Here is a 23863-nt window from a genome sequence, read left to right as displayed (position 1 = left end):
TACTCAAGCAAGTGAGAAAATACATGAAAACCTGAAAAAGCATGATATCTCAGAAAACACGATCTGTCTGAAGTGGCAGGCGCTCGGGCTGCAGGCGAGCTGAGGGGTCCCTGGAGGTGTGGATTGTAGGAAGTCATAAGGGCCCTACCTGTCACATGCATCAACCATTTTTCTGTGACCATTAGGGACCCGCTGAACAAGTTTGAACCTGAGGGTGACATGATAATGTTCATGCTCAGGGAAAAATCACTTTTAATTCCCTCGTTCGCACACTTTGATCCAATCAGGGCCATCTGATTGGGACTATTGGAAGAGTCGCATAGCTCTGCGCTAAATAATTCTCAAGTGGTCTCTGGCCTTAGAACAGGTCAGTCCAGAAACCGTGGGAAGTGACAGAGAGACGCCTCTCTATTTTGTAAACCCGAGTTAGCAGCCTTTCACGAAAATACAGTAATTTGTTAGTTCTATGTTGGACATCGAAATGGTCGTTTTATATCAGCAAAATATTTCATGCAATGTCTAAGGATCATCCGCTAGACTTTCTTGCGGAAATATTATTCATTGGAGTGCTGATTTGTGTCTCTGTGCATGTACTGCTCAAAGTCTGATGGATGTGCAGAAAAAAACTGAAGAGAATTAGAAAAATCAAAGATTTAAGAAGGGCCTTCTAGACATAATTTTTCTTTTCTTTTTTTTTTTTCAGCTGCCCCAAGACAGTGCATCGAACTTTACTTTGATGAAAAGTACTCTATTGAGCCATCTTGGGAGTGCAAATTTGATCATATTGAAGTTCGAGATGGACCTTTTGGATTTTCTCCAATAATTGGACGTTTCTGTGGACAACAGAATCCACCGACAATAAAATCCAGTGGAAGATTTCTATGGATTAAATTTTTTGCTGATGGAGAGCTGGAGTCTATGGGATTTTCAGCTCGATACAATTTCACACCTGGTAAGTAGGCTTGTTTTTCTCCTTATAGCTTTACCTTTCTTAGCGGAAGAACTATTGTCTTGGTATAAGAACTTTTGTAAGACGACTTCATAATTTTGCAAAAAATTTTCCAGTTCTATTTAAAACCATACCTACAGTGCTCTCTCCTTTCATTTCACAAATTCCGAAAGGAAAGTAAAATTTCCTTGAGCCTCCATTAGAGATAAAATGCAGGGGCACAGGGGTCTGGATGGTCATCGGCAACAGTTAATTAAATGGACTTCCATTAAGCCGAAATGTGTCATTTCAAAGACGGTCTGCAATGAAGAAACTAATTATACATTAAATCCCAATAAATGTGAAAAGGCAATTGTAGTATGGTAAAATGTATCCATCAAAATGATCTTTGGAGAATTTGAATAAAAAATTCATTTGTTCTGAAAATTACAATTTTTAAAGCAAATGGATCGTTGGATAAAGCAGTCTAATCTCTTTATAGAAATGCAAATCCCTAAGAGTTAGGATGAAAGGAAAACTGAGACCGGTAGCAGCCAAATAATTCATTTGCAAGGCCTGGCAGTCATTATCTGTAATTATAAAAATTGTCAATTTTCCTTTTAACCTGCTAATATTTAAAAGAGTCTGTGATGTTGACTGGCTCACTTTATGATGAGTTATCATTTATCACAATAAAAATGGGTTATCACATTTTTAAACTGTGAGGATGTCAGGCTGGAGCAATTTGAAATTCGATGAAGTGAAGTCATTTTTTTTTTTTTAATGGAAAAATGATTCAGGTTACATAAAGCACATTATTTATATATAATTGCACATTATTTTCAGTTTGTATATGTCGTTTTTCTTAGGTTATGAAGGCGATGGATGAAACGAGAACATGTGTAAGATTTGTTGACATTTTTAATCCATATTAGGGAGGTCACATTGGAGCAGGGCTGTGGCGCTCGGCGCAAGCGTTAAAAGTTTAAAGTGAATGTGAAATTGATGATGACTTTCATTATGAGGATATGCTCTATGTTAAATAAGTCAGATCTTAACTGTCATGTATAGTTAACATTGGGAACATTTTTATGACCTTATGAGGAGATTGTGGTTCTAATTGTGTTTTGCTGATACTAGATAGTTCACAGACGTCGTGGAAATCTTACATGTGGTGCTCGAACTCATGTGATGGTTCCCAAGAAGGGGCAAACATCTGGATGCCTTTATGCGTCTAGGGTTGAAATATATATATATATATATTTTTTTTTCTGAATTGCGTATTTTGAGTATAACCAGGTATAGGCTAAGCTTTTATAGGTTAGATGTCCGTGGGAATCACGTCTAGGATTTAGGATTGTGGTTTCATACAGAACGGTGTGGGGGTCAGCTCGCGCTCTGTCACCGTCAGCAACACGACCCACCGGCGAGTCCCGGGGACAATGGGACGGGTGGCGCGGGGTCCGCCACCCTGCCCGCCCCTTCGTTCCCGGCACGGTGCTCCTCTCGCTTCTTCAGAGCCAGCTTGCTCCGTCTGTAGAAGATTTTATTATCAGGACCAAACAGAATCGGGAGGGAACAGGAGGAGGCGATTCCACGGTTCACAGTGCGTTAGGAGTAAGCCGAGGCTTCTGTCTCCTCGGCCATGTGGAGACGCGGACGGGGACACACGAGAGAAAGGCAGGACCATGGACGGGGGACGCGCGAAGCTTCCGTGGCCTTGGCAGCTGAGGCCTGTGGCCCCGGCCACTGTCCGATGGCCTCATCGTCTAAAACTCATTCCCGAAGGGGGCAGTAGCCAGGAGGCCAGTTGAAGCCATTGAAGTAGGAAGGGCTGGGACGAGGGATCCCTAGACAGCGTTTCGGGAGTCAGGTGTCAGGCGGGCTTCGGTTTAACCTGGCTTAATTTTCCCCTGGCAGTTGGCTTCAAGTGGGGGTTTGGGGAAATTGAGTGGGGAAGACTTCCTCGGGCCAGCTTCGTGATTCACGTTACGAGGCATTGCCGAGGTCGCCAGGGCGCCCCGTGAGCCGCAGACTGGAGGGGAAGGCACACCACCCGGTCACCGGGGGAGCCAGACGCTGGCGGGGCCGTGAGGGACCGAGCTGGCTTCCGGTCCCGGCTGCCTTGTTTCTCGCTCCCTTTGCACATAATCCTTACCGTTCTGTGCCCCGATATTTTCATTTGTAAAATAGGATAATATTGGCCACCTCACAGGAGCGTTGGAACATGGGCCGATTGTCAACTAACGCATGTCGATGAGTTTCTTCACTTCCTGTGAGACCTCAGCGACGGGGAGCTCTTATTTTCATGAATATGGTCACGTGTTCTTCGAAAGCAAATGCGCTTGGTGTAGATGAGTAGAACGAGTGCCCCAGGTTTTTTTTTTTTAACTACGGCGCCCCTTTCTCTGAGTTTGGGGGACAGATATGCAAAACCGGTTCCTACGTGATGTCGGTTTTGCTTGTCAGGTTGGTGTGAGTGGGCCTGGGCCTCCGCGTGGGTTCAAGTTATTTCCGATGGCTGTCGTAAGACATGTCAACGCAGAAACAGCAGCGGGGGGGGGGGGGGGTAGGGGGAGGGACAGATGTTCGTGAATCCACCACAGTCTGGAATCTGCATCTCAGTCTTACCAGTCACTGAAACTTGATGCCAACACGCTGCGACTGTACCCACTGGCAGGAACGAACCATCGGCCGAGCCGACAAGACCGAATAAACAAGTACGCGTGTCCACACACACGCACGCACACACACCTGCACATGCACGTTATCAGGAAGAATTCCTAGAATCACAGAGCTCAGTGCGGCCTTCAGCACATGCGTGCGGGGTCTGGGTTACAGTCACAAGGTGGGCGGCGAGCGCGGACTCCGCACCGGCGCTGATTTAGGTCGCGCGCATGCTTAATAGCATCCGGCTGCAGGTCTCGACGGTCCATCCCCGTAACAAGGGTTTATTTCCAGGGGCGCCCCGGGTCTCGCACTGCTGCGGGCGGGCAGCTTCCAGCCCGCCCTTTCTGTGAGCTCTCATCTCAAAACTTGTTTCCGTTTCCTGGGACTTGGTCTCTTTGACTTTATTTTCTACTCAAAAGAATAGATACCCTTGAGCCCTTGGTCCTGAGCTGCTGCTAGCTGTGCTCGACCCAGCGGGGGCCGGGAGTGGCCCGCGGGAGGTGGCGTTGGACAAGGCCGGCGAGGAGGGCCGAGCCACAGGACATGCCGTGGAAACGCATCGAAGCGGCCTTCTCGGTCTCCTGACTCACTCCGACGAGTCCTTTCCATTTCGTGGATCGTGGTGATTTTTGGATCCTCATTCCCCGGGTCCACGTGCAGGGATGAATCACCTGGGCTGACTTGACGGGCGTGAGGAGGAGAGCAGGTGCCGGAGACGGGAGCCAGCTGGCTCAGGTCCCGGGGTCCGCAGGCCCGGAGGGCAAGGGCGAGGCCGAGGAAAGGGCCGAGGGGCGCAGAGCCCAAGGGGACAACGCCCCTGCTTCCTGCGGACGGACGGACGTGTGCTGGGATGTCTCCTCAACAGGACGCTCTCACTTCTGAGGAGAGCGATGCGCTGAGAATCGCCGAAAATGTTCCCAGTTGGGCGAGGGAAAATTTGACAACTCACAGGTAATTTAACAAGAAACGTATAAAGGCGCTCGTTGTAATAGAATGATACTGTTTTCTCGTCTTCATAAGATGGTTTTTTCTTAAAAAGATTTGAACCAAATTTATTGCAGAAAAACAAATGACAAGAAAATACTTGTGATAAAAGGACTTTAATAATATCGAAATTATATTTACCAAACTTATAACAGTCTAGGCACTGAAAAGAGTCGAGTTGTAAAATAAGTTGAATTTATTTCGATACTGAAATAGCACCTTCGATCTGGGGAGCTCGGAGGGTTTGGGGAACACTCCGCCCAAGTCCTACTCCTTCTCACACTCTGTGCTGACTGACTTCAGAGCAATGGGAAGGATTTGCTGCAGTGTGGAGATTTAAAACTGAGTGTTTTAAAAAATATTTCTATGCATACTAAATCACATATATTATTTAGGTAAAATATTGTCATAGAGTCAACATTATTTTAATTATTCAGTGCAATACTTTTTCTCCTTTTATCTAAAATGTGAATGCATGTGTATTAACCATGTCGAAAGTTCCTAAATGTTCTTGTCTAGATAATAAGAGTTTTGATATATGCTCTGGTAAAAAAGAAAAAAAATGCATAATCTAGGCCATATTTTTCAACAGCTAAAGTTCGATTTGAAGTTCACCCTGAAAGATGAAAGAATAAAAGGTTTGAGAAGCTCAGATTAAAAGAAAGACTTTATTCGATTACTTTGTTTTTCACATGGAAATAGAGGATTGAATAAACTTAGGTCAGATATTTTATCTTTCTATTATATTTACACTGTAGACCCAAAATAGTTTAATTTCTGTCCCAGCGAAGGCTGTCAAATGGAAAACGTATGAGCGCAATCACGTGTCTTCCTGAGGCATATTTTCCAAGAAGTGAAGTTAACACCTGAGAGTCACATTGGGACAAATTTTTCCACGTCACTAGGAACCAGTGATATTCATGTGAGGGCAAGTTCAGCCACCCCTGACTCTCCTTTACCCAGCCCATGATCTGCTCGACAGTGGTCCCGGGCAAGAAAGAGGAGAGAGAGAGAGAAAGAGAGAGAGAGAGAGAGAGAGAGAGAGAGAGACAGACGAAATGCTGCTGGGCCTGGGTGGGTGTTCAGGAGAGAACTTGAGAGTGGGAGAGAAAATTCCAGGATTAGCTCCCATCTGTGCAGAGAATATTGAAAGCAGTAGCGAAGGAGAAGGGGAGATTTTTAAGAAGTTTCCTGCACGGGGAGAATGAATGCCTCCCTCACCTTGTGTCCTGGGAGGTGGAGAAGCGTGTTCAGGCGTGTTTATGTGGATGTGGTGGTTACTTGCTGGACCGCATGGTTTCGAATGTGGTGTAGCTGGGTCGAGACCGCATAGAGTCTCGGGGGCATTTCCATTTTAGATGCGCATTTTCTTCAGATCTGAAAGACCTTGGAGTTCATCTCCTTCACCTGCCTTTTTTTAAAAGCTTCTAAAGGTCTAGAGAAGGTACGTGGCTCAGGTTCTGTGAGCCGCGTAGATGCTAAGCGGCCCCTCGGACTTGGGTTACGTAACCGCTGGCTGAATGCGCCTTCTGTAAAGGGTAGAGATCACGACTCTAATTACACTGCTCCTTGAAAGTGCTTTTAGTACAGTTATATTAAGAACTTTAATTAAGGCATAATACTCTATCACCCAGATTTCACCGGTAACTGGTGTATGAATTTAGAAATCCGCCGCTTTCATGTTGTCTGAAGTGTGTCTCGGGTCACAGTGACCAAAGAGGCCGTGGCTTCTCTCCCTCCCCACGTCCGCCTCTGCCGTGAGCCTGAAGTGTAAGATTCATGTCCTGTGCTTTTCAGTTATTGGCCATTACCGACGTGGTGAGTTGTGCGTAACGGTCCCATGACTCGACACCTGCAGCTCACCTGCTAAATACTCGAGGAGAACCCAGACTTCCTTTCTCCCAGGTCCCCCACAGGTTTCCCTCCTTCATTACACCTCCCTCTGAAGTTTCCTCCTGAGGCTGGGCCCCCGGGGTCACCAGAACCACCCTTCCCGCCAGGGCGGCTGAGTACAGCCATGCATGGTAAGGGCACTCGGTTGAGGGGCTCAGAAGTGCGGGGCCCCATTTCCACTCAGATGCCCTGGAGCAGGGCCACCTCCATCTCTATGTCCGGCACTGCACTGTTTGCTACTTCGCAGGAAGGTGTCGAATGGACAGACACTCGCGGGCCGCGCCCCAATCACAACGCCTCCCCTGCACCTGGCCTCGTGGCGGTCCCAGCATCCGAGGACCAGCGCCCGCCCTTCGCGTCAGAGGGATATGCAAGAAACGAACGAGAAACAGTGCATACGCTCTGTCTCCATTCTGTGTTCTCGGGTTTTTTCCTGGATGTCTTTAGTTACCGGGCTGCTTGGTAAAATTATCTGCTAGAAAATTCTAACATCTAACATCCAACATCTAAGCAAGAAGTACGCTTTTCAAATGATAAACATCCTACATGTTTTGGCTATGCAAATATTATCTAGCTTCTTCTATTTTTAATAATTTTTATTTTTTTAAACATAGTTGTCATATAATTTCTTATTAGTTTCAGGTGCTCGCCATGGTGATTAGACATTTGTGTAACTTACAAAGCGATCCCCCGCGTAAATCTAGTGCCCATCTGACAGCACACACACGTATGACAGTATTATCGGCCGTATTCCTCACGCCGAACTTTCCACCCCCGTGACTGTTCCTTAGCGACCAGTTTGCCTTTTCCCCCAGTCCCCCAACCCCCTTCCCCTCTGGCAACCACCGAAATGCTCTCTGTGTCTATGAGTTCGTTTCTGTTTCGTTTGTTTGTTTTGTTTGTCTTTAGATCCCACATGTAACTGAACTCGTAAGACCTTCGTCTTTGTCTTACGTATTCCACTGGGGCCATCCATGCCGTTGCAGATGGCAAGATTTCGTAGCTTTTGATAGCTAAGAAATATTCCACTGTGTGTATATGTATATGTACCGTCTCTTCTTTGCCCGTCCAGTCATTGATGGGCAGCCGGGTTGCATCCATATCTTGGCCGTTGTAAACAATGCTGCAGTGAACATTGTAGATTCACATGTCCCTTCAAATTAGTGTTTGGGTTTCTTTGCATAAACACCCAGAAGTGAATTTGTCTCTCGTTATAGCCTTTGTGTTAAAGGTCATTTCCGTCTGGTGTTAGTATTGCTACCCTGGTTTCTTTGTTTGTTTGTTAGCATTTTTAGGAAATATCTTTTTCCATCCCTCTACTTTCGGCCGTGTGTGCCTTTCCATCGGGAATGAGTCTATTATGGGCGGCATATTTAGGGTCTTGTTTTCTTATCCATTCAGCCACCCTACATTTTTTTGATTAAAACATTTTAGTCCGTTTACACTGAAGGTAATTGTTTATAGATATGTAGTTGCTGCCATTTCATTATTCATATTTTTCACCTTCTTCTTAAAGAGATCCCTCCAACATTTCTTGTAATACTGTCTTGGTGGTGATGAACTCCTTTAGCTTTTTCTTGTCTTGGAAGCTCTTTACCTGTCCCTTGATTCTAAATGATAGCTTTGCTCTGTAGAGTAATCTTGGTTGTAGGTCCTGGCTTTTCTTCACTTTGAATACTTTTTGCCAATCTCCTCTGGCCTGCAAAGTTTCTGTTGAGAAATCAGCTGACAGTCATATGGGAGCTTCTTTATAGGTAACTAATTGCTTTTCTCTTGCTGCTTCTAAGATTCTCTCTTTGTTTGTAACCTTTGGCATTTTAATTATGATGTTCCTCAGTGTGGGCCTCTCTGGTTCATCTCGTTTGGGACTCTCCACACTGCCCGGGCTTGTATGTCTGTTTCCTTCACCGGGTCAGGGAAGTTTTTTTGGTCATTATTTCTTCACATAGGTTTTTAATTCCTTGCTCTCTCTTTTTTCTGTCTGGTACCCCTATGATGTGAATGTTGGTACACTTGTCCCAGAGGCCCCTTAAACGATCCTCATTTTTTTGGATTCTTTTTTCATGCAGCTGTTCTGATTGGGTGTTTTCCATCAGCAGGTAGGAATCTGCAGATGCGGAGGGCCCAGTGGGCGCCTTATTCTATGCCGTCTGTATGTGGCACTGGAGCATCCGTGAATTGGGGTGCCTATGGGAGCCCCGGAACCAACACCCCATGAATACCGAAGGATGAGTAGTTAAGTTTGGGGGGAGGTTAAAAGTCCTATTTGGATTTTCAGCTGCACAGGGGTTCAACTGTACTTGGAAAATGGAGAAAAGGAGAGCCTGTTCATATTTAGTCAGAAAAAGATTCACTGTCAGTGAAAATTTAGGGAGTCTTGGGACTGGAGAAACAAACATGCTCTACAGAAAAAAAACCGAGGGTCGAGCTGGACAACCTTTTGCTAATCCTCTAGAAAGATAAAAAGATTGAGTTTGGGTATCGCAAAAAGCTGTTGGGAATGATTAATGTGTCTCATAAATCCCTTCAGTTATCTCAGTAGAGGCCAAAACTAGGGATGGAATGATCTAGAAAAGACCTGTGGAGGAGACTCTTGGCTAATAGAGTGAATCCTGTGACATACACGGGAGACACTGAGCTTGTCGAGAATGTTATACGAGCAGAAATGCTGTCATCTTGAACAAAAGGAAACTGAGAAGTCGAAGTGAAAGAAAGTTATCAGACAACCCAAAAATCCACAGGCAAGAAAGATGCCGATGGAACTACTCAGCTGCAGACATATTCTCTCTTTCATGAAAAAGGCAGACTGATTCAGAGGGTGGAACCCCAAGCCCAGTGGGCGGGTCCCTGAGCCCGGATGGTAGAGCTAAGAAACACGAAGGATTGTCCCTAGGCCTGGAAGCCAAGTGGAATTTTCCAGCTGGATTTTACATCGCTTGGGACTGGTAGATTTATTTTTCTTCTTTCCATTTTCTCCTTTTTTGAACAGAAATGTCTATAACTATTATCATATGCCTGCCCTATCATTGTATTTTTGGAGCAGCTAAGATGTTTCTTGAGTCGTAGAGGTTCACAGATGGAGAGAACTCAAGCCCCAGAATGGATTATATCCAGCGCCTCATCCGTACCTGATTTAGATGCTGTAGATGTTGAGATGTGGGATGGGTGAGCTGATAGCATTTGGACTTGCAGCTGATGAGTGGAGGGAATCTATTTTGCACGTGGGAGGGACTTGAGTCTCCGAGAGCCCCAGGTTGGACTGTGGGAGGAAGAATAATGGCCCATGAAATGTCTACTTCTGAAAGCCTGGGACCTGTGAATACGTTTTATTACACGGCAGAGGAAAAGTAAGGTCGTGGATGGAATTAAGGTCGCTAACCAGCTGGTCTGAAGCGAGGGGTGCTATTCCGGATGATCTCGGTGGGCTCCACAAAGAAGAGGGGGGTGGGGTGCCAGAGCCGGCGTCAGAATGGTGCGGTACGAGGGAGACTCACGAGGTCGTTGCTGCGTTTGAAGATGGAAGGGGGCTGGGGGCAGCCTCGAGTTTCTCCGAGAGCCCGCAGAGAAGGAACAAGCTCTGACAGACCCGGGTTTTCACTCCACTGTGTTTTAGACTTGACATCCAGAAATTAAAATACCTTCGTTCCAAATGCATGATACCCAGCCCTCTTAGCTGGACTTTCCCATGTGTAAATTGATGCTCTGTATCTGTATCTATCATCTCTACCTCTCTCTCTCTCTTCTCTCTCTCTCTCTCTCTCTCTCTCTCTCTCTCTCTCTCCCCCTTCCCCCCCCTCTCTCTCATCTATCTATAATCTATGTATTTAGCATCTATCTATCTACCTTTTATCTATCTCTTATCTCTCTATCTATCATCTATCCACCCATCATCTACCTACAGATATCACTTGATTTCATGTGAATGTCACCTTCATGCATAAATATGGCCCCAGCCCCAGCAAAACAGCAGCTCGCAGTTCTTTCCGAAGCTGTGCACGGGATGGCGACATTTTGCTTGTGCCAGGAACAGCCGTTTGTGGAGCCTGGTGCTCGTCGAGAGTCTGCCTCGCCCTGGGGTGTTTGCCCAATGCCTTCGCCTCGGCCGTGGTCTCCCCCCCCACCCCCGTCGGCTGGCCTCGCCCTCGCAGCTGCGCTGACTGGCCTGAGGCCCCGCTTCGCACATCCTGAGGGCTTTTCCCCTCCCCAGCTACTTTCAGATACCTCGCTTCAGCTAGACGACCACGGACATCGCAGAGCGGCGATAACCTAGTAGGGTTCTTCGTAATTGGCAGGCGTGTACCCACCAAGGGCTTACGCCCGACTTGTGTAATCAGGAGGACATCATAGTCATAAACACGTCACTTCTATCCTGTTCTCTGTCTGTCACATCCCACATCAGAATGCTGTTCTGTTCCCTGGAAACTTTTCTTCAGAAATTCGCACTTCAGAGCCCCAGGGGGTTTCTCTAAGTGATTTGGAGAGAAATCTGATCCAGAAATCAGCGCTGCCATCAGCGCCTCCGACTCTGCGCTTGCCGGTGAAGTCTGAAGGGAGAGTGTATTTCCTCTGGCAGATTCGGTAGAATTCGCAGAATGGTCAGTGGCTGATGAACTAGGAAAGAATTGATGAGGGTTGTCATGGCAATGATAAGTGAAGTCTGCAATCGAGGGTTTCCATGGGCTTAGAATGAATCAGCCTTGCAGCGATCTGCCGGCACGGGTAATTGGGTAACTGCTAAGAAAATGATTCCCAGCTTTTTTGCATATGCATGGTACTTTTTTTTTTTTTTTGGTAATCTTCTTCAAGTAACATTTGCATCTCAGTTCTAAATGAAAACGATCTTTGGTGGTGTATGCATCCACGCTTATAACTGTCTGACCTTTTCGGCCGCTTCCGTTCCGTCCATCGGTTCCTTATCCTTCCCGACTCTGCTCTCCGCCCCCCACCCGCCGCCCCCCAGCCGCTGCCCGCCAGGGCCCCGCAGCTCTTCCCCGAGGACCCCCCCACCCGCTCCCCCCCAGCCACCGCCTGCCAGGGCCCCGCAGCTCTTCCCCGAGGACCCTGACGGTGTGTCCCCCACTTGCTGCTTCTCGGGGCTGCCGGATCTTCAGGCTCCACAACACACCCGTTGGCTCTGCCAGCCTCAGTTTTTTTTACTTTTTTTTTTTTTTTTGGTCTGTTCCCCCATTTTCTGGATTAAAAAATCCAGATACCATTTCTCTATGTACTTTTTAGGAGAAAGGTAGAAGTTATATGGATACATCGGGTGTTTAGTTTCCTGCTTTTAAGGTCGGTGTTGGCATTTATGGTCATCATACTGAACTTTTCTCTGTGTAGCTTGAATTGGATATGTTTTCTTCTAACGGTACCTTACATGTTCTATTCTAGATCATAAAGTAATCCCCAGTAAAGCCCAACTTTCTGTCAACCTAAGGTAAAATGGCTCTGAGGCTATGATCTGGTATGTCCTCATTATCTGTGGATAGAGTTATTCTCTTATGCCTGGGCGTTACCCCTGTTCTAGAAAACTTCCTCAATGATTTCCAGTTATTTTCAATGTAACATATATTTCTTCATCAGAGAAAAAATATTACGAATCATTTGAGACCATAACTTATAGTGCACATTCAACTGCAAAGAGTTTTTTTTTGGCCTTTTCTTTAAAATACACTGGAAGACACTCAGTTCCTTTCAGAGGATATTGGCCATATGCCCGCCATTGCTATGGGTTATTTGTAAAGGTATGCAGTATTTTCCCATCTCTCCATAAACCTGTTTTTTTCTCATTTTTTTTTATAGTTTCATATTGTGTGTGTGCGTGCATGTATGTAACATGTACAGTTTCATGAAACACAGGCCATTGTTCCAGATTGTCCAAATTTAAATTCTGGCTTTGAAATATTCTTATTCTGTTATTTTTGGCAATCACAATTTACTTAGTCTCTTCGAGTTTCAGTTTCCTCATGAGACCGGCACTTGGCCTATTATCATTATGAATTTTGCTACCTAATGATACAGTCAAACACTGACATTATCTCATATGTGACGTGATATTCCTTGAGATGACTTCTAAATCTCTAACTCATTATTTCGTAGGTTTATTGAACAACGATGAAAGGTTTTGACCCACAGTTGGTCTAGACTCTACACTATAAGCTGAAGTATGAGACTAACTGAGAGGCAGAATTTATTCTTGAGCTTACTGTGTATTTGTTTCCTACTTTCTACAATCCCCTAAAAACAATATTCATCTTCATAAAAACAATTATTGAATTCTTATCACGTGCCAGGCACTCTTCTAAGCATCTCGCATGCATTATCTCATTTGACGTTTACGGTCCGGCTATGAGGTTTATCATTGCCATTCTTGTTTTGGAGTAAAAACAAAAATAGATTTGTTTACATGCTGTGCTGAGGTCATCCTCCTAGCAAAGCCGAGATGTGAACTCAGGAAGTGTATATGTTTAGGTGTTATACCCCACTGTTAACAAGTAAATATCTGTTTGCTTCAAAAGAAAACTGATTTTTTTCACCTTTGTGATTTCATTGTTGGGGTCTGAGATGTTGTCAGTGATCCTAGAATTATCTGTTCTTTCTAATCTACTATCTTTCATGTACTGCATTGTTTGTCTCTATTTCATAATTAAGCAAAAAAACTTCCTCTGTATTTTTAAGATCTTAATTATATTTTATTTTCATCATCGTCATAACCATTAATATTTATGCTCAATATTAATAATGATAATATCGCTTTCATTTATGCCTTATGAATCAATTTTAAAGCTATAAAGTAACATTCCTGTGTTGAGTACATTATCATATACATTTGCCATAGAAAAATGATTAATTTACTTAGTCTGTATGTTGTCAGCCAGTAAAAAAGGGCGAATAACAATTTCAAATGCTGAAATAATAATGGATTCCAACCATATTCGTTTGGAACATTTCCTCCCACAGTCATTACTTTGTGTTTTTAAAAATTAATTTCGAAACAATTGCGAACTTCAAGCAAAGTTGCAGGCACAGTGAAAACGTCTTCCCTCCCACCCCCAAACCTTTTCTCTGAACATTCTGTGAGCTTTACTCAGCAGAAAAATAGCATCCATCAGTTCTACCTTGCTGTTAAATTTCAGAGCGAGCTCGATGTCTTTTCTCTTAACCGCATTTCGTCGACCATGAGAGTCAAAGTGGCGCAGCCCCTCGTCGGCGCGGGCGGTGGCAAGGGAGGGAGTCACATGACGCAGGGAGGCGCACACAGCCGTGGGGCCGGCCAGCGGGAGCCGAGTAGGGCCCGTCAGGCTCGGGAAGCCTGGAAATGCAGGGGCTCGAGGAGCGCAGGTTTGGGCAGGAATCGCTGCGCTGTTAGGAAACCGTCCAGCGCTGATGACAACAAAGCGGCCAGCCTTTCCGGGCTCTGGCGTCCTGGCCCGCCAGGTGCTCGTGTTATCTGTTCAATGCAACGTCGTGAGGATTGAGGAGGACGATACTCGCGTCTCCTGTGTCCCTTAGGCTCCTTCGCAGCGTCTTCTCTCGCTGTTTGTAGGCCGATCTCAGGAACCGTTGCCTGCCGCGGCGCCAGGAGCACAGGAATCGCGGCAGAGCCATCCTGGCGCCGGTTCGCTGCACCTTTCTCGAGGAGCTGCGTTCCGCCATTATTCCGAATACCGAGAGGAAATTTCCAACTTATTTTATGTAAATATTTGTTTTCCCTTCGAATAGTCTCTTCGTCTCCCTGACCCCAGACCCCTCTCAACCTTTCTGCGAGCCTGGCTCCAGCCGGCACCTCCCAAGCCCCTCCCCCACCCCCTGCTGAGCAGCTAGAAGAAGAGCTGTCACCGGCTGTCACATGGCAGACAGCGGTCGCTCCCCACATCCGCGCTGCCGACGAGCGCGAGGAAGGGGCTCCGTCCTCTGCAGAGCACTTCGTACCGTGCCCGGGACCGTGTGGGTCCGCGGCGCCCTACGAAGGCGGCTCACAGATTTCTGCGCGCCCGCGCCGGGGGTCCCCATCCGTCTGTGCCGCCCTGTCCACCGAGGTCCTCGCCGCCGTCGTTTCGTGACCACGCGCCGTGCCGGTCACTCTCGCTTGCGTCCGCGCCACAAACACTGACCCCGCCGGGAAGACTGTCTCCCTCTGAACTCCAGGCGGCCCGGTCTTCTCTCCGTGCCGTTGGCCTGATGCCGGAGCGTGATGTTTACGAAGCTCTGTTTTCCCTTTATCTCTGAAGTTGCTGTCGGAGCAAACCCGAACTTTTTACTGGGTCGTGTAATGCGCATGTGTGTTCTCTAGGCCACTCACGGATTTTCCGAGATCTTTATAGGTCACTCTCAGTATTCTTCTCCCATTGCCCGCATCATTGGAAGACTGATCCTTGAAACGTGAAATGCTTGGCCGGCACCCAAAGATTCGTTTGCTGGGATGTTCATTTGCCTTTAACTAACACGCTGATGACACGTAAGACAGCTTCCAAGTTCAGATCCAGTAACCGCCTGCACGTAGCCACTGGATGTCGTTAGACCAAGAATGAACACTTACGAGGCAGCCTGGCTTCCAGGGAGCCGGCCAGGCAGACGCGGAGGCAGGAGCTGTGTTCAGCGCGTTAGTCTCCTCCGCTGGGCGCTTCTCACCTCCGTCTACCCTGCCCCCGACCCCTCCTCCATCTCCCGCGCTCACCTCAGAACCCTGCCTGGCCTCTCCCCCCTGTAGATGTGTATCCTGGGCTAGTGTCTTGGCTGGAGAACGGCCCCATGACCGCTCTCTCCCGAGTGGGGAATGGTCCTTCCTCCAGCTGGGGCCATCGGCAATTGCAGTGATGACTTAACTGGACAGAAAAACCTGCTGGCCTCGAAAGCATGAAACATGGAGGTTATAATGCTAGACAGGGAGACAAGCCATGGAGCGATAGGAACAACTTCTGACTATGAGGACTTTGCAAAATCCTTCATTCATAGAGTCCATGCTTTCATTAGCTGCTGCTCATCAGCACCTGCCTCGTGTCAGGCACAGGAAGCGATGGCCGCAGAGAGTGTCCCTGTCCTCGAGGGCGGAGTAGGGTGTGGACAGACAATCAGGGTAGGTGTGCCAGGTCAGGGCTGCGTTAGAAACAAAACCAGCTTAACCGCCTTTCTTAACTATGCGCGAACATTGGAGCCTCAGAAAAAACTAGCCCTTCCCCCTTTTCTGTTTCCTCAATGTGGATGATATCTTTGTAGCTACACTCGATGCCTCAGGGAGAATTTGTTCTTTTTTTGTGACGAGAAATTAAAGTCGGCATTTTAAAGGCATTTAACAGGTTCTGAAATGAGGAGAAGTCATCTCGCCTTCAAGGCACTTACGCAGCATCATGGCCCGATGTGTCCTTTGCGTGACCTTGGACGAGTCCTTTGCCCAGTTGGGCCTCTATGTGCTCGTTTACAAGAGGACCACGTAGAACTCGATGTCGTCCAAGGCTGTGGCCACGCGAACAATCTCACTCTGTGGAATCGCTCGCTGGTCCACGAGAACATACCGATCCCTGAGAACGCTGATCACTCGATTTCTCGAAACAAGTTTGTGTTGATTGCCTCGTTCCCCTCTTTTATAAAAAAGTAATTTGAACTTTAGGGCCTGTCAATCTGTTGCGGCCCCTATAACGAAATGCCATAGGTTGGTTTATAAACAACAGAAGTTAGTCTCTCACGGCCCTGGAGGAGTGGTCCCCAATGGGTCCAGTAGCTTGCAGATCCCATGTGGCGAGGGCCTCCCCGGGGCACAGATGGCGTCCCCTCCCGACCCCTCACGCGGCAGAGATGGGAGGCAGCTCTCTGGGCCTTTTCTGTAAGGGCGCTGACCCCGTCGTGAGGACTCCACTCCCAGAACCCCATCACCTCCCAAGGCTCGCGTCCTAAGCCGTCATCTCAGGGGGCAGGTTCTCGACTTAGGAATTTCCGGGCACACAAATGATCAGTTATGGTAAAGTGCCTTGTGCGCGTCACTGTGACTAATAACCGGGGGCGGATGACCGCGCCCACACCGTCTAACTGTGGATTCTCCAGTGTTTCTTTCTATTCAAATTGGGAGACAGCAGATTCGGAACCTTCACTCCGTGCATTCAGCAAAACGTCCCCTTGATAGTCAGTTCTTAAAATAGCTGTGCAATAACGAAATATCGATCGGCTCTTTTATTTACTTTCTTTTGACTTTATAATAACGGCAATTTAAATTTGTTAAAGGTCATGTGGTGTCCACACTGTGTGGAACAGTAGAAAACCAATAACCATCAGCAAAATCGACAGGTTCCTTATACATTATTGCCTCTCCTGTCCACAACAGCCCTAAAAACTTAAGCATTATTACTATGACTGTAGAGGATGTAATTTTTCCTATTGACTGAAATTTTAGTCCAAACGTTACAGTTGAGAAAAAGGGGTAAAAATAATCCTAAATTCTAAAGACAGCAGTTAAATATATCCATGCGGAATTCAAGTAACGAAGCTCGTGCTGCAGATTTCACCCTCAGCTTCCTAACAACCTTTATTAAACACAAAACTGAACACTCACAAAGTCTTAGAATAGGAGAATTTTTACTCCGGTGAGGGATTCTCTAGGAAAGCCGGTCTTGGGAGTATGTGAGTTTCTGCCAGAAGCGGCACTAGGAGTGGCTGCCGCCAAGATGCTCTGGAGCACCGAGGCGTGAGAGAGCTGGGGACACGTGCTCCCCGGAGTCAGGAAGCACACGTCGGCAGAAGAGGCGGTGCCTGGTCCTTACTCGAAGGATGCCATGGGCCGGAGTCCGGCGGAGCAGCCTGCGATGCAGGAGAAGCCTCAGGGGCAGAAGGAGGTCAAGCCCGCAGTCCCGCGTCTTGGCGCAGCAGGAATGAGCGAGTTTCCTGTGGGCCTAGTGGTCACCGCCCAGCCAGGTGGACCGTCAAGGAGACCGAACCTCTTGGTGTCACAAGAATTGTCCCAAGCCAAATCAGTCAAAGAAGATGGCTCAGGGGAGAAGAATCCAGACCGCTCACGTCACTGTGACCTTCGTGTGGGGACCACTGTTTAAATGCCACTCGTGATGGTTCGTGAGCCGTCAGGACACCCGGAGGTGTGGCCAGCTAAACATGCAAACGTTTGCAGCTTTCTCTGTAACCCGTTCTTCCAACCAGCCGGTTGCAAAGATGAAAAAGGGAGGGAACCAGGGAGAGGAAAGAGTGACATGTGTCCCCTGCCCGCCCCGGGGCTTCCACAGAGGTGCCTTCTGGGAGATGGAATTGGGGGAGGGCGACCAGTTTTGGTGATACGCAGCAATTCCATTTCAAACAGCTGAAATGTCTAAAAGTGAGTCGTAACGGTCACACCGAGAAGTTCCTTAAAAATTTGAAGAGCTGTCAGGTTCTCCCAAGGTCCCATTCCAGGATGGGAAAGAAACTCTACGCAAGTCAGACTGTGTAGGAAGTAAGGGGAGATGATTCCCTTTCAACCCCATCGAGAGAAGCCTAGTGAATTAGGTATAAAACTGTGTCACTGTGTTAGAAAGAAGAAAATAGAAACTTAGAACAGTTAAAAAAACAAACAGTTTACCCAAGGTTACCCAGTTTGCAAATCACAGCAGGAAAACTGAAATCCCGTGCGGTCTGACCCTCAGCGCTTGCTCTTAGCACCTGTGCGGTTCTTACTGTGAACATTAAAATGATAAACTTAATCACAGGCATCTTCACGGTAAAGATGAACGATGCTTTGACTCCAGTTTGACTTTGCCGACCGTCGCGACGGTGATCGTTTATCCGCAACCTCAGACCACCTGGCTTCTCTCATCCGTCTCGCCGTTCCTCCTCTGGAGAGCCGGCTCTGTGCCAGAGCTACTCACTGGGCATCTCGCAGGACCTCACGGGCTCCGCATCCCCCCACGCGCTAAAAGTGCCCCCACGCCTGAGTCTTTTCCTGCGTCTTATTTGTTATCGACCAGCAGCGCTGTGGTTCGCCCAGAAATTCAGGTTCACATTGTACGAAACGTATTCGATTTTCCCTTCCTCACTCACGGCGTCTTCATCGCCGGGTGCTCGAGGGTCTCCTGCCTCGCCTCCTCCCCCGTCCCGCTCACGCGGCTCCCAGCGCGGCTCCTCTGGCCAGGCGTAGTCCCCCCCCCCCCCCGTCTCCTTCTGCTCAGATACGCTTTCCCCGTTCATCTAACCCGTCGCTGCCAATTACATGGAACAGAAATCGCATCGGATTCATTCCCCAGGAAGAACCGCTCAGCCGCTCAGCGGACCATTTCGCACCCCGGCCTCCACAGTCTGGTCCCCGTCCGTACCGGGAGCCCTCCCCCACCACGCTCCCGTGGACGACCTCCTGTCATTCGTGACATCCGTCTGCGATGACAGTGCTTTTGCCCATGTTTCTCCTGCCTAGAGTGTCTTTCTCGACTCATTCATTCGTTTATGCTTTTGTGAATTAAATAAATATTGTACACTTGCTCTGAGGTTCTACCGTACTGGGCACAGGGGATCTGGTGATAATCTGGACAAGGACCTTTTCCTCTCCTGTAAGTGCTGTCATGGGGCGGGAGAGAGAGAGAGAGAGAGAGAGAGAGCGAGCGAGCAATGGAATTGGTAACTCGGGATCAAATTTTTTTCTGTGTTTTAGTGTCTAGCATAGATTGTATTTATGTGGAGAAAATGGTTAGGATCAAACACTGAAGATCAGGCATAAAGTTAAACAGATTCAGATAGTTTCAGCTGGTGTTTTCAAGATTCTGCCGCAGCAAAGCGTACCCGTGGCTCAGAGAGTCTGGTGACGATCCTGCCACCTCACTTTGTCGCCCTGGCCTTCGGCAGCGTTCGGGTCCCCACCTGCAAGGTGGGAACAGCAGATCCAACTCTTTGGGTTACTGTGACGATGCAAGTAGAAGGCACGGGAGGTTTGGGTACGTTATTTATTGCAGTCACTATCGTTCTCTGGATTCCGTGTAAATACTTGAAACGTTAGTGAACATTTGAGTGAGAAGCGTGGCGAGATCTGTCTCCAGGGCAGAAAAAAATATTTCTAAGTGGGCACTTTTAGTCATGACCTAAATGCAACTGAAAAATTCCCCATTGGATTGAATCGATTATTCAGCTAAATGATTATTTTGTCTTATTTTTTTTTTCTCTTTTGATTTTATCTATTAAAGTTTACTTGGCAGCAGCCGCAGCCATCAAAGAGACAAAACGCGGGGAGGGAAGTAATGAAATAGCAACTCTGTTTCCTCCGAAAAGCTCTTTACCGCCCTTGGCCGTATTTTTGTCCGATTCCTCACTATTTATCATCGGAAGTACAGCACTTCCTGCATTTTCCCCGGTTGAGAGAAAATGCTCTACTCCAACCATGAAATTGTTCTTCCTCAAATCTTCCTACCTTGGGACTTTGCTTTAAATGCCCGCAGCATCCACCTTCTAGGCTTCACCCTCAGAGCTGCGGCCGGTATTAGCATCGTATTTTATTCTGTACAGTTCCCTGTCGGTCTGTTAAATGTATCCAGGTAGATCTCACCTCCCTCCACCTGAGGCTGTATCTTAGCTAGTGTCCACTGTGACCCTTTTGGAATCAATATATACATATCGATTCTAGGTTTGATGCTCAGAGAAAATAAAACAGAGTAAATATTTTTTAAATCTTTAAATTAGTCATAGTTATTTTCCTTAAACTATCCCAAGGGCGTTTCTAATTTCCACTCATTTTAAGTTTCACATCGCCAGCTTATACGTTACACATAAAAAGTGGAATTAAATAGTACCGCTTGCTAGTCAAATTGTATTAAGAACAGCTTTTTCTTACACTACTCTATAAGTCAAAATACATTTGTGAACACCAAAGCTATGAAATTTTAAATAGAAAACTGAATTATAATAAACCTCCTTTAGCCTATGCGTTACCAACAGCCCTGTAAGTGGGAGCAGCCAGCAACATACAGTAAACTAGTCCAGTCGCATATCAACCCTTTGGATGACGCTAAGAAGCCAGATGTGTGAGAAAACTCACAAGCTCCAACCGCCAGATGCCACCGGGAAGCTCAACAGACGGCGAGAAGACTCGCTATTGCAGCGTTGGGGTTAATGAAGCCGAAGAAGGCTGCGAGGCCGTTTCTTAATTCTTTCACAATATCATTTAGAAGTGGCTCTTTTAGAAGAATAAATGCGAGTCAATAAAATCTGAAGTTTTTATGGGACCCCGAAAAGAAATTTGATCTTTGTGACCATGATGCAATTCACTCTGATTTCAGACCTGAGACTCATCAACTATTGCAAGCAATGATGTTTTGCCTAAAAAACATTTTGAGTTACATGGAAATTTCTAGGATCTTGTGAAATAATATTTATGATACACTTTAGGGACTACGTTTTAATTTACTTTTCTAAAACATTAGAAAATATTTTACAGTGCATCGAAATCTAAGAATAAGCATGTTATGGGGCCAGTAGGAACTTACAAGGTAGCAGCGAGTTCGTCTCCTGGTTATTCATTCATTTGTGTGATTGGCACTGAAGGCGACAAATAAACAAACAGACCCTGCTCGTCACATCCTACCTGGAGAGGTGGGGGTCTGCGGCGCACGTAAGTGTGACATGCTGTGACAAAGGTAACATGTGGTTTTAGGGAAGTTGAGGGGACCTGAGCTCAGATGCGCTAGGCGGTGGAGAAACACTCCCAAGAGGTAAAACGGAATCTGATTGCGAAGCTCGCAGAAGCGCGAGCTGGCAGGGAGGTGCGGAGGACCCGCCAGGCTGCAGGACCGCGGCGGCCAGAGACAAAAGTGCTTGGTTGAAATAGAGGCTGTGCTGCACGAAGACAGAAAAAGCGATGTGTTTGGAAAAGTTATCCAAGGTGGAAGCCGGCGTTTGCTATGCTAACGTATTTCAGTTTAGCCTTGAAACGATGGAAACCGTGGAAAGATTTCATGTATGGATATGATCATAGCCGAAACAGAGGAACAGCACTGGCTCACAAGACGGTAGATGGGAAGAGGGCGGAATTGCTTATGAATCAAGAGGCTGTCCAGATGAATTGATAATGGTGCCGGTCATAGCACCGGAGATAAACAGGAAGACCGAGCTTCAAGAATTATGCACATGTCAAAACTTTTAACATACGCTCTCCGATTCCATGCAGAGAAAAAAGACAGTGAGTTGCCTTGGTTCATCTCTGGTTCATCTCTGGCACCTTTGAAACGTAGAAGCGCAGTGACCCCGGGTCTTTTTAGGTGACGCATCAGCGTGTAACTCTGCGCAGAAATGGATCATACTCAGCTCATCGTCGTCCCTGCGCTTGGTGGACAGAATGCTAAATTGTGAGCGCTCTGGGCGTGGACAGCATCGCTCCGCAGAGAATTATCCAGAGAGATCAAGACGAAGCATGTGAGTAGGTGCGCCGGCAAGGGACTGGGCAGGCCGCTCGTTGAGGAAACCGAAAACAAGTACTCGGACGGGTGGCCCGTGAGCCCCGGGGCAAGGCGAGCTCCAGGCAGTGGAGCGGGGGCCGGGACACCGAGGAGGAGAGACCGCGTCACGGCGACGCGTGTGCGATGAGACACATGGGACACGATTATCAGTCAGATGTTTGCAATCAGGAGGAGGAAGCGATCGCCTTGTTAAGCGCGCTTTTCCTCCCGTGGTAAAGGCAGAGCGCAGACTGTCGAGAACTAAGCGGCGGATAAAACAGAGCGCCTGGCGGCCCGCCAGGGCAGAAGGACCCTGCGGAACTTCGCTGCGAGGGGAACAGTGTGGGGCGGGGGTGAAGAGCGAGGGGGCGGTCGGACCCGAGGGGCCGTGCGGAGTCGGGGGGGGGCTTTAAAGTGGATTTTTAAAGTGGATTTTTTCTAGTCACTTCTTTATCCGAGACTTGGCTCCACTCGGCAGCAGGCTCAGGGCAGGTTCCTCATGCGTTGCTTCTGCCCAGCGAGAGCCGCCTCCCCCCCACCCATCCTGCTCCCCAAACGCAGTCTGCTTCTGGAAAGTCCGGGCGGCCTCCGCCTCCACTCTCTCTGCTCCCCGAGAAGTGCAGGCCGCTCCCTGCCCCTGAGGCCCCGGCCACGCCCGCCGTCGTCCTCCTCGCTGGGGACCCTCGCGTAGATGTCCAGTCCCTTCCCGCGCCCAGAACAGTGGCCGGACAGCGGCCTTCCGAGGACATGCGTGCGGCGGCTGCGCTGCTGAGGGTCGCCGCTGGCCGCCACCCTGGCTTCCGGGGTCCGACCGCGGTCCAGGGTGGCACGTGTGCCCGCGCGCCAGCCCCGGCAGCCGCGTTTCCGCTCCCGCAGCCCGGCGGCCCCCGGCCCGTCCTGTGGGTGACTTACGTCCACCGCGCGACAGGATGGGACAGCCTGCGACCTCCCGGGGCTTCGTCTCCGATCCCAGCCGGATGCGTGGATCTGGGCGCTGGGCTGAGGCATCCTCCGAGGCGCGCGATGGTCTCTCCCGAATCGCCCTTCTTCTGCGTGCACGACCAGAAGTCTCTCTCTTCTCGGTGGGAGGATTCTGTTTCTCCCCCGCGGGTACCCTCCGGCTATCTTTAGAAGTGACTTAACCCACCTGTTTAATGCGGTTTAGTCTCCAACCAGGATAAGGCACCGCTGCTCCCCGCAGGGGCCACGTCGCTCGCAGGGCCACAGTGACGACCCGGGACAGCGTGGCCAGAGCAGAGCTGCCCCGTGACCTTGACCGAGCGCCCCCGTGCGCGCCCTGCCCCCGTGGGAGAGCTGCGGAGGCCCCTCTTCTGTCCTCATCCCATTTTTCAGTCCACTTTTGGGCAAAGGAGGTAATTATTTGCTTGTGTTCCAAAAACTAAACACAGGCTAGAATAAAACAAACAGAGCTCTATTATAACGGGCAAAGTAGAAGCTGGATGTTAAAATACAGCTTTCGACTTCATGAGTGCGAATTCTGCCAGGCGCATCGGGGATGTAGTAAGGCTGAAAAACAGCGATGATGATGACGATGCTGATTAATAATAATTGCTATCATGATAAGATTTAATAACTGGCGGGAGCGTCTTGGATATTTTTGGCCCTTTATTCTTCCATGAAAAGGAACCAGCTTCTCACATTCCGACAAAGAAAACCGCTCGTGGGGTTAGGTGGGCCAGTGATCAGGTCCACGAGGGCGCTCAACCCTTTTCGGTAAGTCGAGCGTCGTATTTCATGAACTTGGTGCCGAGGGGGCGATTCTCATCCTGTTTAGGTTTTATCTCATGCCTTTCAGTACCATTCACTTCTAAATCTTTTAAAGATTCTTCTTTGACCCATGCCTTTTTTTTTTTTTATGCAATAATTGTGGTTTTCAACTTCTAAATGAAATTTATATGTTTCCGTTTCTGTGAGCTTCTAAGTTGAATTTCGATCGGAAATGTAGAGCATTTCTTGTTACTATCCCATCTGTTTATTTATC

The 23863-nt window shown here is 48.0% G+C and overlaps 1 protein-coding gene across 2 annotated transcripts in view; it reads left to right on the top strand.

Moving 5' to 3' along the window:
• NETO1 (neuropilin and tolloid like 1) overlaps window positions 1-23863 on the top strand; it is a 76696-nt gene that overhangs the window by 7135 nt on the left and 45698 nt on the right. For both annotated transcript variants that reach the window (XM_036230139.1, XM_016148385.2), the window contains exon 4: window positions 704-952. In XM_036230139.1, coding sequence (XP_036086032.1) covers window positions 704-952 — 249 coding nt within the window. The remainder of the gene's footprint in view (window positions 1-703; window positions 953-23863) is intronic.

The sequence above is a fragment of the Rousettus aegyptiacus genome, unplaced genomic scaffold, assembly GCF_014176215.1.
Source record: "Rousettus aegyptiacus isolate mRouAeg1 unplaced genomic scaffold, mRouAeg1.p scaffold_m13_p_12, whole genome shotgun sequence".
NCBI classification, from domain to species: domain Eukaryota; kingdom Metazoa; phylum Chordata; class Mammalia; order Chiroptera; family Pteropodidae; genus Rousettus; species Rousettus aegyptiacus.
This window is presented reverse-complemented; position numbering and strand designations above follow the sequence as displayed.